We start from the raw sequence: 15,216 nt of genomic DNA on the forward strand, positions 1-15,216 counted from the left end.
CTGGGGACCCAACCCTGTGTCTTCTAATGCACTGTTACTAAGCAACGCCCAGCTCCTTTCATGTATTTTTCTATGTGATTTTTTTACACAGTAGTTTAACAAAGTATCTAGACCGCACATGTACATACAGAAGGGCACACACATGTGCCTCATTGAATAAATATGCTTAAATAAAAATGAGGGCTGAAAATATGTAACCATGTAACATTTTAAAAAGTAAAATAAAAAAGAATTACCTATAAAACAGGAATCTGATGCTTAATCTGAAGGGTGCTCAGGACAAGATCTATTTACTTCAAACCATTCATCTATGCAGCTAGAAAAGAACAAAATCAGAAAAAATTATGTCTAATTGCGTACATTATGACAGCCAAAATTAAAATGTTTATTGCTTGACTTTAGTGTATTTTTGAAGGACCAATTATTTCTAATATCTGGCATATGTAAGTACAAGATAAACATTTATTATAGTGAATATTCTAAACCATTATGGAAAAAATCTTCCCAAATATATCCTATAATATAAAAATTAAAATTATGCTATTATTTAAACAAAACCAATACCTAAAGACAATCTTAAGAACTACTTTACCAAATATTCAAAATGAAGGTACAAATCCGAAAAAGTAGAAAAAAAGTAAAGGTATTTCTCTTCAAAATAATTCTTCATGCACATATCAACCTGTTCATGTCACCTTTTATCAATGTAATAGAAATAGCTTTAAAATTTCAAGCCTTAACAATATTGTATTACACTTTAAAAGAGCACCTGCAATACACAAACATACGTTATTCATTTGAACCTACAGGATATTTTATGATCTTATTTTTATTTGGAGTTAAATATTAGGGTGCATATAATTATCCTCATTGTAGACCTATATTATGCAATGAGGTAATCAAGAGCTACATGTGGTTTTCTAAATTAATTAATTAATTTATTTATTTTGTTGGGGTTTTTTTGGTGGTACTGGGGTTCCTGGAAGCTCTTCAACCTCCAGGCTACACTCCCAGACCTATTTTATATTTTTATTTGGAAACAGGGTCTCCTAAGCCAGCACACATGGCTGGCTTCGAACCTGCGCGATCCTCCTGTCTCTGCCTCCCAAGCGCGGGGATTACAAGCGTGCGCCACCACCACGCCCGACAAGGTTTTCTAAATTTAAATTTGCTAAGAGTGAAGAAAAAATCCAATTGCAAAGTCACACTAGTCACGTGTTTCAAGTTCCCCACAGTGATAGGCTAAAGGCGACTCTACTGGACAGCAGAGAGAGGACATTCCCAGCACTGCAGGAAGCTCTAATTCACAGTACTATGATAGATGACAAACTGGGTTTTAAATATTAACTTGCTCAATAGGTATTAAGTCACCCAAGAAGGATTCAAAGTGTTCAGCACTATCAGGTCAAATGCCTAAAACTAAAAGACTTAGGTTATATGCCAAAGCACACAATTAATATTGATCATCCTCATATCCTGACAGGTTGATTTGGTAGGTGAAAATGACAGAGAGAAGCTGAGCATGGTGCTAAGTCTGCAATCCCAACTACTTGGAAGGCTGAGCCCAGAGGAGCACAGGTTCAAGGACAGACTCAGCAAGTAGTGAGACTCGTCAACCTAGTGAAATCCTGTTTCAAAATAAAAATAAAGTAGGGCTGGAAGTGTAGCTCAGAGGTAGAATGCTCTTGGACTCACTCTCTAGTACCACAAAGGAGACAAAAACAGCAGCAACAACAACAAAATAAGCAGGGCAGGTGGGCACACCTGTTATTCTAGTCCAGGAAGATCTTGGGTTGAAGGTTCAAGGCCATCCTCCAGCAACTTAAGCTAAGGTCATGTGCCCCATTCATATGGTAAGTACCCCAAACAATTTCTGTTGTCATTAAGAATTTTATTCTCAGCGGGACACATTGGCACACACCAGTAATCCTAATACTTGGGAGGTTGAGACAGGAGGATTGAAGATTTAAGGCCAATCTAAGCAATTTAGCATGACTATTTCTTTTTTTCTTGCAGAACTGGGGATTGAACCCAGGGGCACTCTACCTCTGAACTACACCCCCAGTCCTATTTTTTATTCTTTATTTTGAAACAGGGTCTCACCAAGTTGTAAAGAGCCTAAGTAGCTAAGGTTGACTGTGAACTTGTGATCCTCCTGTCTCAGTCTTTTGCAATTTTTTTTACTTTGATTTGTCTTTTTCTTAATAATCCTTGCTTTTTACAAAATTGTAAACTAAAAGTAATAAGGATTATGGGGGAAAATCAGATTAAAGGCAGAACACTCTAACATAGTTTTGTAACCAGAAGAAAGGCATGTTCATTTCCAATAAATAAAATGCTGTATTTAAAAAGGATATTAGCATTATAGAAAAAAGATTAAGGAAGGATGGAAATGATGGGATATGAGACAAAAGGCAATGTGCAAAACATGAGAAGTGTGAACTAAGCACTTTCCCAGCCCGCGGCCTGCCTGCACGGGCACGCGCAGCACTGCGCTCTCCTCTAGCTGCAGTGGTAACATGGCGTCTTCATCTCCTGTTGCTGATGGAGCCAAACGCTAATGTGCTGGGAATACTACGTATGGACCAGTACAAGATGGTGTCACCATCACCACTCTTCCATCTACCAACTGCAACGAGTTAACTGCATTATTCAGAAAAGTGACTGAAGGAGAACATTATTACAGATATAAAACAAAACCTTAGCCGGGCGTGGTGGCGCACGCTTGTAATCCCCGCGCTCGGGAGGCAGAGACAGGAGGATCGCGCAGGCTTAGGAGACCCTGTTTCCAAATAAAAATGTAAAAATAGGTCTGGGAGTGTTGCCTGGAGGTAGAAGGGCTTCCAGGAACCCCAGTACCACCAAAAAAAAAAACAAAAACAAAAACAAAAAAACCCCCACAAAACCTTTGTCAAGTGCTGAAAGCAACTCTGGGTCTTAGGTCTAATTATTTAAATTTTTTACAGTGTCATGATGCAAATAAGCTTTAATTTTTTAACTCAATCAAATTTATCTTAGGTCAATTTTTGGAGGGACATGTCTTAGACAAAAAAAAAAATTCCTTATGAAGAGGTTAAAAAAAATTTCACTTTTTCTCCTCATTGCTTTAGATTTTGATTTTCAAAGGCTGCATTCAGAGAAACTTGAATGGATTTTCATTTCAAACATAGGAATTCAACTGTTTTGTCCTATCAATAACCAGTCCATCCCAGGATCATTTACCGTACAGTTTGTACTTGCTCTACGACACTGTAATCCTATCTCTGGCAAATCAATTTCTTAACTTATTCAAAACACTATTTTGCACCTACTAGTAGCACCATTTTCCAAACCTTATGTAAACCCTTTTTAACTATATAAATTCGGTACTACAGTCCTCGCCCTACAATTTCAGAGAGAGAGAAACTGAATACACTGACCAGGATTAAATGGGCCGTGAGTGGAGAGAATGGAAGTCACAGCTTCTAAGTCCTGACTCGAGCGCACATTCTGAACCCAGGCCAAGATGTCGCTCCACGCAGGTACCAAGTGTGTACGAGCTGCCCCGCCCCGGTGTTGCCTGTGCCTTTCTCACAGGCTCCTGACTTAGTCTTACAACACATCTGTACAGGACCAGTCTCCCCAACACGGTACTCACCTTCGCTGCTCTGGTCCTTCTACTCTTTGGCCAATATGTACTTTTAGAATCAATTTGTTATTTACATGAAGAAATTAGTTAAGACTTGACTGGGATAGTATTAACTACATAGATTAATTGGGGTAAAACATCTTTATGACATTGGGTTTTCCTACATACAATATGGTGTACTTCCACATTTATTTTATATTTCATATAACTTTCAAAACAGTTTAAATTTTTTTCAAAGAAAAAGCTTGCTAATCTCTTGTAAAATTTATTCCTAATATACCTTATCATTTCTGTTGTCTTTAATGTTATTTTTTTAAAGAATAGTTTTCTTTTTTCTTACTGAGATATGAATGCATCAGGTTTCCATTTTGATCTGAAAACCCTGATGAACACTAATTTTAATAATTTATCTAGTATTTATTCTTAGCTTTTGTTTTAAAATCATCAGTGTATAAGTATATAAGTACAAAAAAAATGTTTTTTTGGTAATACTGGGGATGGAACACTTCTACCACCAGGCTATACTCCCAGACCTATTTTATATTTTTTTTATTTGGAAACAGGATCTCTTGCGCCAGTGCGGCTGGCTTCGAACCTGCGCGATCCTCCTGTCTCCGCCTCCCAAGCGCGGGGATGACAAGCGTGCGCCACCACGCCCGGCTGAGTACAGAACTTTACTGAAAGTTTTCTTATATTTATTGAGTTAGTGGTCTTTCTCCTTTAAATTATTAATGTGGTCAAATACATATATAAATTTTCAAATCTTTTAGTATGTTTTCATTCCTAGTATAAATCCAATTTGGTCATGAGGTATTATTTTAGATGTATATTGTTAAATTTGCTTCCTAATGTGTTTTTGGATTTTTTTTTGTATCTATGTCCATATATCAGAGTGTAATCTAATGTTCCTTCTTACACTGTCCTGTCTGATTTTGGTATCAAGTTTATACTACATTGACAAAATGGGGGAGACTTCCATTTTCTTCTACCTTCCGAGTGAATTTAAGATTGTACAGATGGTGGTCTTTGGATGACTAGCAGAACTCATCGCCAAACTGTTTCTTAAGGCCACTTTTTTAGAATTTTCTATGTTCTAGCTATTGTTTTGCAGGGCTATTCTTACTAATTACTTATAATAGTTATTATTCAATTCCTTTTTTCAATTTTTAAAAAAGTACATTTTTAAAGAAATTATCTATTTGTTTAAATTTTTAAATTCAAGTATAAAGCACTTGCCAATTATTTTTAATTATTGCTACATAAAATCCTCTTCTTCACTTCTAGAGGCAATTTTACTAGTTTGTTTTTTCCTCAAAGGACAACTCTTGACTTTGATGGACTCTAGTGTGTCATTTTTTATTTCATTATTTTCTTCTCTGATCTTCATTATTTTCTTTTACTTTTTTTGTGATTATTCTACTGGTACTTTCCAAATTTCTTAAGAAACTTCACTTTTAAATTTTTAATGTTTCTATCCACTCTAACATGAACCTCTTCTCCCAATGATGACTCCAGGTATATTTAAAAAATTATGAGTTGGGCATGGTGGCACACACTTGTAATCCCAGTACTTGGAAGGCTGAGACAGGAGAACTGCAGGTTCGAGGACAGCCTCAGCTAGCAGTGAGACTTTCATCAATCTAGTAAGGCCCTGTTTCAAAATAAAAAGAAAACAGGGCTGGGGGTGTAGCTCAGAGCTTGAATGCCCCTAGGTTCCATTCCTAGTAACACACACACGCGCGCGCGCACACACACACGCACACACACACTCATTCTTTTTATTTTCTAAATTCTATTATTATTTTGTCTTTGATCCAAAGGAATTTATTAAAAGTACTGTTTCTTTTTATTATTTGTTTTATTATTTGTTTATTATTTGAAGATTGTTTCTTTTTATTATTGACTTCATTATTGACTTCTAACAGTGGCCTGAGAATAAAGCTCTGTGGTACCAACTCTTTGTAGTTGGCTGAGATATGTGTTGGGGCTAGGACATGATCCATTTCTGTAATACTTCACGCGTGCTTGAAAAGACAGTGTTCTAATTGTGAAGCAGAGACACACACATACATTAGGGTAATCTTGGTAAACAACACGGATCAAATTTTCTAAATTTTTACTTTTTTGTGTGTCCATTTGATTCAGTGAGAGGTGGGTTGAAGTTTCCTATTATGATAGAATTGTCAATTCCTCTTTCCCTCCCTCCCTCCCTCCCTCCCTCCCTCCCTTCCTTCCCTTTTACAGTACTAAGGATTGAACCCAGGAGCATTCTACCTCTGAGCTATACCACAGCCCATTTTTTTATTCTTTATTTGGGAACAGGGTCTTACTAAGTAGCTGAGGCTGGCCTTGAACCTGAAAGACTCCTGTCTCAGCCTCCCAAGTACTAGCATTACAAGTGTGCACCACCACACCTGGCCTGTGGAATTGTCAACTTTTTCAGACAGTTTTATAAATATTTTGGGAATGTTTTAGATACAGTAAAGCTGTTTTCATCATTACTTAGTAACTCTATGTACCCCTTAGTAATGCTTTCTGATATGAACTCTGCGACCTTCGTTAGCTTTGTTGCTTTCTTCTAGCTGGTATCTGCTGGATACAGTTTTCTTCCCTTATACTTTCATACTCCTCTATGTTATAGTGGCTGAGTGTATTCCTTATCAACAACATATCCCAATCTTTTTTTTTTTTTTTTGCGGGTCTGGGGATGGAACCCAGGGGCATTTGACCTCTGAGCTATACCCACTGCCCTATTTTTGATTCTTTATTTTGAAACTGAGTCTCACTGAGTTGCAAAGGGCCTCACTAAGTAGCTGAGGCTGTCCTCGAACCGTGATCCTCTGGTCTCAGCCTCCCAAATGCTGGGATGACAAGCGTGCGCCACCACGCCCGGCTCTGATCTTTTAATCTATTTTCAAATGGTGAGTTTGTTCCTGACAGATTATGATTATTGGCATCTGGATTCATCTGTGCCTCCTTGTTCTGGTGATGTACTGTTCTCTCTATGCTTTCCTCACCCCCGCCGTTAAGTATAATTCCACCTTATTCTTTTTGCTGGTTTAAGCTACACTTTTATATTCTTTTTGTGGATACCTTACATAGCTGTGTTTGAAGCATAGACTATTGCTTGGAAAGCAACGAGACTACATAAGAAACCAGATGGGTTTTGGAGTCCAGGAAGTTCTGGATCTGCTGGATCTCAGCTCTGCCGCTGACGAGCAGCGCACCGCTGGAGGTACCCCGTTACCCTGAGCATGCTTTTCCCCTTTGTAAACTGAGGTGGTTATGAGGACTGTGTGAGCAACCTATTTAAGAAGCTACAGATCATACCCAGGTCATGGTGAATGCTGACAGAACAGTAGCCTTTGGATTAAACAGATGTGGGTTCAAGCCTTAGCCTAGCAGGAAGAAACAAGGTAATTACATTTTAAGAAGTTGAGGGAGGAGTTTCAGTGAAGGATAAATAACCACCGCAAACCTTACAGCCCTAACTATATGTTCGGAACGACGATCGTCTTTCCCTCTGACATCAACAAGATAATATAAAGACAAGCGCACCCTTTATGGTAGATGCAGAGGCACGGCAGGCGTGCGATGGTGTCTCCCTGCTGCAGTTCTTCCAGGCATATTGCACACTCCCCAGCGTCTTTACTCAGCACATCCTCTGTGGAGAAAAACATGAATCCCGGACAACAAAATTAGCCCAAATTGAAAGTCCTTATGTGAATACTACTTTATAAAAAGTAGAAATCCCAGCATACGTCTTATCAGAAGGACACAATACCCAGCATCTATATTTGAAAGACTATTCACGAAAGAGCGAACAGTATTTACTTTTACTTATAGACAGTGTCTCACATTTCCATTTTATTGAGGTGTTACAGTAAGCAAGAATGGTACAGGATCCTCCAACTTGCAAGAGATTTTGCTCTAAGATCAGTAAGTCAGTTATTTATAACTTGGAGTTTATTTATCCTACTATTCATTATTAGTTTGGTGCCTAAGATTATTAAAAAAAGATTACAGTGTAACAAAAAGACACGAAAATAAAACTCTCTTGTAATTTTTAAATTTTAAAATATAAAAAGAAATCCTGTATAAGGGACTTTTACACACACACGCGCGCGCACACACACACACACGCGCATGCACACACACACAGAACTTTTGGGAAACTTGAAGATTTCAGATATGAATACAGCAATTCTTCAAAATCACCTTCTATAACAATGCCAAGCTGACCTCAGACAGCAACTAGAGTGACTTTCATAAGCTCTGCAGGAATTTTATAAAACTACGACGTGTTTGCCGGGCGTGGTGGCGCACGCTTGTAATCCCAGCATGCGGGAGGCTGAGACCAGAGGATCGCGGTTCGCAGACAGCCTCAGCTACTTAGTGAGGCCCTCCGCAACTTAGTGAGACCCAGTCTCAAAAGAAAGAACAAAAAAATAGGGCAGAGGGTGTAGCTCGGAGGTCAAATGCCCCTGGGTTCCATCCCTAAAACCACAAAAACAATAAAACAAAACAATAAAAAAAACTATGATGTGTTTGAAGTAATCTGAGGTTAAACCTCTTACCATAAAGCAAAAGTCCCTTTAAAAAAACGTTTTCTTGATTCATCTTTTATACTGAAATTATAAACTAAACAACATTTTAATGTTAAACTTTTTTTTTTTTTAAATCTTGCCTACCAGACATCCTCCGCTACTCTCCTAAAATTCAGAATAACTAAAACATGCCATGACTGAAGAGTGTGAATGAAAGAACACTGCTTGGGGACGTACAGTCCCCTCCATTTTGAGCAGCGCATCCAGGAGGAACAGAGTCTATCTGGCCCAGCAAAGGGGAATACCCGCTGGAGGTGCTAACGGGACAAATGCCTGCAGAATAAGGAAAGGCCCTGAGGAGGAGCACACAATACGGAATCAGAAGCTAATCTATTACAGAGAATTAAGCAGGAAAAGATTGCTGGATAAACAAGGCTGGATAAATGAAAACTGCTAGGCAGCCCTGATGGTGCACGCCTATCATCCCAGTACTTGGAGGCTGGGAGGGCTCAATCCCTAGCACTGTGGGAAGACTACGCAGCACCACTTCCCTCGGGTTCCCTTTCTCCGTTTTCCTCTTCACTACTCCTACCCCTTCCTGGACCCCAAGTTTTTTTCTCTGTTTCGTGATCTCCATTTTTCTCTTAGTATTCTGGACACCTTTCAGTGGAAGATTCAGAGAGAAAATCAAATTAACGGGAAGCATCTAACTAGGAGGACAGCAGAAGGAAAGGAAGAACACTGGAAACTTTGAGCAAAGGTTTGTAATTCTAAATAAAACGGAATATTTCTACTCCTCATTTTTCACCACAAAAGCATATTGACATTATAAGCAAGAAATATGTGAATATAAAGTTATGATAAACTTCAAAGTCAACCTTTTTATTACTGAAGACATCAATAATTCAAGGATGTTATTACTAGTTTTATAAATGGAATAAAAAAACAAATGTTCCCATTAAACTATGACACACATTAAGAATCAACCCATTTTCAGAGATGCTTAAGTGTGACAAAGAGGTGTGTCTGACAGCTGATGGAGCTACAATAATAGTATTATATTTCCCACCTTTTGGAATGCAGTAACAATACATGGAAATTTAATTATAAACAAACCCTTATATTTCACTTGTCATAAATGAAGAAAATGAAATAATCCACCTTTTAGAAGAAATGATATTAGCATATTCTTGCTATATAAACTCAAGTAATAGATTTTCAACACCAGATGAAAGTAACTAGAAATCCATTAAGTGCAAGAATGTTTTGCAACACTTTATGGTGTCATATGACCAGGTCCAATCTCTTTATTGTGACAGGGTTTTTAAGATCTTACTTAGGTCTTTAAGATCAGAATAATTTTAAATTGTAACTGAAATATTTAACTAATGCATTTTATATTTAATTAAATCAAAATATTTCATTAATTTTAATACTTCTGAATTTTATTCTATAGGAAAATGTGCACAAAGACAAATTCAATCTGTAATTGACAAAATAATACTTTAATTATCTATATTGTATGTATAACTATATATATACTTTTCCCCATCTTGTGATCCTGGGGACTGAATCCAGGGGTATTCTACCTGAGCCATACCCCTGCCCCATTTTCTTTTGAAACTGGGTCTTGCTAAGTTTCTGAGGTTGGCCTTGAACCTGCAATCCTCCTGTTTCAGCCTCTCAAATACGAGGATTACAGACATGTTCTGTGACACCTGGCTGTATAATAATGCTATTTTTAAAATTGACAGGGACAATGTTTATTCCTCAAATATTTTGCTGGTATGAGTTTAAAAATCTTTTCAGTTTAGTTCAGAATGATTTAAAGTCAGTCATTTTAATCGTAAGTTCCCTTAAGCTCAAGTAATAAAAAATAACCAGAACTGTGTTTTCTGTGTCAAGGGTCACATATACATAAACACATCCTAAACAAAGAGTTTTCAAGGTGTAGCAGCCCAAGATTTACTATGATATCTTCTAGTAAAATTATCTCTGCTCAGAAAATTAAGTTAAAACTCAAGTGCATTTTGATAATTAACTCTAAAAAGATGGTTCATTCTTGCTATAAAACCTTATAGACACCGTGGTCAACGCCTATAATCTCAGTACTTAAGTCTTGAAAGTTTGAGGCCAGCACCAGCAATTTAGGAATACTCAGTCTCAAAATAAAAAATAAAAAGGGCTGGAGATACGGCTCAGTGGCAGAGCGCCCTGGGTTCAGTCCCTAGTACCACACACACGTACACAACCCCATCCAACAGAAATGAAAACCGTATCATTACTGCCTCAAATAGGAAATGCTCAATTTCCACGCTTTAAAAGACCATTTCCAAAGGCATCTGTGTGTTTGAAAGCATTTCAGTTTTGAAAATTCATTGTGCAATGTAATTAAGTTTTGCCTACCTGAGGGTCTGCTAGAGTAATCCCCTCTCCCACTGCTTATGACTCTGAGCTTTCATTCACAAGGGAGTTTTGGGTTTAATGCCTTCCCAAGGGGAACTAGGTTTCACACCTGTGAAAAAGTTATTAGTAATGTGATACATAGTTAAATAGCGCCTGGAAATACCACTAAGTCTACTAGCTGACTGAAACATCTTCAAGACGGTTGGGGAAAGAATGAACTTAAGACAATCAGCTGAAAGCATTCACAACATAACTATGCACGTGAGCGTGTCAGTGCCTCAGGATGAGGACTGCTTGGGGCAGACTACTAACTAGCCACGTTTCTATTACAGAAGGGAACACAAGCAGATTCAGCTACCGCAGTCGGCTACTCTGAGTTCCTCTCTCCACAAGTACTAATCAACGGAGACGTGTGAGATGGCACAGAGGAATCCAAGTGTGTGCTGCCTTCTCCAGCTCCTCACCTGCCCAAATTCTGGAGCAGTACAAGTCAATTCGGTGCACTGCTTAGCAGTCAAACCCCTTCTCTTATTAAGTTCTATGTATTAATTTAGACACTCAGAAGCAGGAAGGAAAAAAAGACTGGAAAAGAAAAATGGTTTTTTAACCAGAGGTGGACACCAGAATCACTTGGGGGAATATTGTCTCTAAACAGAGGGGAAATATATATATATATACACACACACACACACACCAGAGTCCTTAGAGATTTTGTGATATATGCCTGCCTCAGAAATAGAATACTATTAAAGTAAGAGCAGGTTGAAACCGAGGAAGCTGAGGTTTAAAGGTGAAAACTTAATATGAATTTCCATGCTATTAGTTACATACCTTGACAATGTTAGTCAAATTCTGAAATGTACTTTTATTATTCTTTGGCATTAGTATATTATAAAGGCAAAATTTAAAAAAAATTAAAAACCTTTATAAGTTATAAAAATTCTATATAAAACATTAGCTTATTAGGAAGGACTTTATGGGCCTCTCTGAAAACACAGCTGATTATCTTTCTAGTCCTTTGCCTTCAGTCGAGCTGCTTCAGATCTACACTGTCATGACCAGGAACTACTGTGAGACACTCCAGACCTGGCCACTTCTAGGTCCTTATTATAAGCGCCAGGCGGGGAGCAAGTCCTTGAAAATGATGCTGCCTAACTTGTTTATAAATGTGCTTTCATTCTGTATTTTAAAGTATTACAGATATTCACTGTGTTATATACTTTAAGACACAGTTAAGCCTTAGACTAATCCAATGGAGTAATTATTGTTACCTCTATTTTACAGAAACGGAACTGAGGCTCAAAGAACTTAAGTAACTTACCAGAAGTTACTAATAGTCAGTTATGGGGTCAAGATTGAATTTTGCCCGGGCGTGGTGGCGCACGCTTGTAATCCCAGCATTCGGGAGGCTGAGACAGGAGGATCGAGGTTCGGAAACAGCCTCAGCTACTTAGAGAGGCCTTTGCAACTCAGTGAGACCCTGTTTCAAAGTAAAAAACAGGGCTCAGGGTGTAGCTTGGAGGTAGAATACCCCTGGGTTCCATCCCCAGTACCAAAAAAAAAAAAAAAAAAAAAAAAAAAAAAAAAAAAAAAAGATGTGAATTTAGGCTGGCTAAGTCCTTGGTTTTTGGCCTAACTCATAAATTATATACTATAAGAAATAATTTCACATTAAAGTAGCTGGTGCAAATAAACAGTTTTAGACAGGTTTAAGTTTGAAATACTTAACATGGAAATGGCTACATATTTAGAAAAGTTTTCTCAAGATTGGTCACATTTTATCTTTTTTTTTTTTTTTTTTTTTGGTGGTACTGGGGTTCCTGGAAGCCCTTCTGCCTCCGGGCTACGCTCCCAGACCTATTTTATATTTTTGAAACAGGGTCTCTTATGCCAGCGCGGCTGGCTTCGAACCTGCGCGATCCTCCTGTCTCCGCCTCCCAAGCGCGGGGATTACAAGCGTGCGCCACCACGCCCGGCCTTACATTTTATCTTTCAGAGTTATTAAATTGCTAAAAAATGGTATCGGAAATGAGCTCACACGCAACTATTTTTACAGTTTAAAATCACCCTGTCCAATGGAATATTCTAAAATAAATGAAAGTCTCTTATCTGTGCTGCAGCCTACAATGACAGCTGCTAGCTACATAGGGCATGAAAATAGCACTTGAAATGTGGTCAGTCCAACTGAGGAACAGAATTTTCAATTTTATTTAATTCTGGTAAAATACAAAACCTTAAGGTATATACTAATGAACACACATTTATAAACTAATTACAAACTTTTGTACATTGATATTTCACTATAGCCTCTGGAGCTCTTAAGTTTGCATTGTCCAAAGAAAGTACTTAAAAAACTCAAGCAGCCAAATATGCAAAATTAAAATACTTAGCAGATTCAAGCACATATCCATATACTTATTGCAGATCAAGACAACATGGAAAAAAGCATACAGCCAAAATTAAACAAAACAAATAAACAAGTAAGACTGAATTTGTTAGAGGCAGCCAAGAAACGTCCATGCGAAATTTTATAATCATCACAACTGTGTTTTCAGATCAAGCATCCAGACAGATAGATGATCTTTCCAGCACAATACAACGCCAAGCACTATATGGACCAGGCGTTTTACCTGAAGACTTATTTTTTGTTCTTGAACCCTCAATGATAGCAGTAGAAAACAAAAGCAGCTGAAATGTGAAATAATCCCTAGAAAAATCAAGAATTAAAAAAATTTACAACATTAGTAAGAAGCAATTACTCAAAGTATGAAAAGTTGGGACTCACAAGGTGTATTAATCCTTTCAGATATTAAACTTTCCTTAAATGACTTCAAAAAGTTAACACTAAGGTCCTAGATTTCAGATACATATGCTATTATTGCACTCAAATACCATAATGGGGTTAGAGATGAAACTTCACAAAGGGAAGCTACCATTCTCACCATAAGCTAAATATAACAGTAAATATGGGAACCGCCTTTATTAATCTGCAACTGAAGTTTTCAGTCAGTGTTGGCTTTTAGTCCATTTAGAACCTTACTAATTTGGTTCCACTAGGAATCACTAGCTTTTCTATCTAGATACCGCTGCCAATTACTTCATCAGTGCTTTTAGTTTAAATATAATTAAGAATTATTAAATATGTAATTAGCTTCCTTTGCATAAAATTAAGAATTCTTCTTCATAAAAGAATTGAATTAGTAACTCTTGCTGACTTTAAAAATATATACTTGGGAACACATCAGAAACTAATATTTGGTAACTTCTCCAAGAAAATATAACTAAAATAAAATGAAATCCGAACCAGAAATGCTAAAAACTAAAACTTATAAAAGAGATTCTAATTCTAACTCCATATTTAGAACACTCAGTGTTCTCAGGTCTCTTTGTTTCTAATGTGTCTTTTTTTTTAAAAGCAAACTCAAAACGAAGTTTATGGAAAACTAGATATATAGTCATACAAAACATCTGGGACATTATTAGGTTATCAAATTATTTCCCAACTTCCAATCAAACTAATTTTCTTACACCCCTCTCTATCTGAGCACACGCACTTGCACACACACACACACACACACACACACACACACACACACACACCCCTCAACCATTATACTGATTGGCTACACTCTAAGTGAGTACTTTCCTAAATGAATGCCTACATGACAAAGGAATATAATTTTTGGAGCTGTTGAATACATAAGAAAATAGAATAATCTGTATCTTGAACAAAAAAATATTTTGAACTAAAATTTCGGGTTCATTTGTTCTGACTTACTAGAAAGAAAAAATTAATCTTAAAAAAATGAAAACCTAGTATTTCTACCTGATTTTCAAGCTTATTACTTATTACATTAATGTATTAAGTTACAACATATATGGATTTTTTACTGTCAATAACAAAGGAGTCAAGCAATGGAAGTAATATAGCAAAAAATATATATATATTCGGAGTATAATAGGGACAAGACCCATCTCATAGGTAGTGCTAAGAATCAGATAATACATGGAGCAGGTATGTTTTTGAACACTACCTACATGATTACTGGCAAGAAAAGACTCTTCCCTGAGTTAGTTTTCTCCAAGCTAAGGGAGTAATAATAATGAAACCTGCTTGACCTGTCTTTAGGATTGTTATGAAGATCTAGTAGATAACACCAGGGAAGGCCAGCTCACGCAAAGAACAGGCTTCAACAACTATGGACGAATCACAGCCTCTTGGAGCTTCATTTTCTTCAAATGAACTGCAAGCCATAATACCTACACCTCACATGGTCTTTAATACCAATGATTAAAAATATGAAAGCAAATGAATGTGTAAGTACCTAAGAGCACTAAATAGTAGTTGACTACAAACAAAGGTTACTATAGCAATATTGAAATAACCTAAAAATGTCAACTCAAAACAGGACAGCATATATAGGGTGGCTGGCCACCTTGCTTCCTTCATGGCGTTTTTAGTAGTAATTGGCCCTTTCCAAAGGATTGTTACCATTTTGCATTTATTCATTAGCCCATGAATTATCCCATAGCCTGTAGAAACAGCAGAAGAGAAAGAGCCTTATATTTTAGTCTTATGCATTAGTATTATAATACTCTAGGCAAAATGATATATAGAATTCTAGTTTCTAGCTG

The 15,216-nt window shown here is 37.2% G+C and overlaps 1 protein-coding gene across 1 annotated transcript in view; it reads right to left on the reverse strand.

Moving 5' to 3' along the window:
- Positions 1-258: 258 nt before the first annotated feature.
- Positions 259-15,216, reverse strand: part of ZNRF2 (zinc and ring finger 2) — a gene marked incomplete at both ends in the record, with an annotated part of 80,255 nt that continues 65,297 nt past the window's right edge. Inside the window, 2 exons of the mRNA XM_080700927.1 lie at positions 259-316; positions 7,187-7,292. Of these exons, the coding sequence (XP_080557053.1) occupies positions 259-316; positions 7,187-7,292 (164 nt within the window). The remainder of the gene's footprint in view (positions 317-7,186; positions 7,293-15,216) is intronic.

This window comes from Muscardinus avellanarius, assembly GCF_963383645.1.
Source record: "Muscardinus avellanarius genome assembly, chromosome: 9".
NCBI classification, from domain to species: Eukaryota; Metazoa; Chordata; class Mammalia; order Rodentia; family Gliridae; genus Muscardinus; species Muscardinus avellanarius.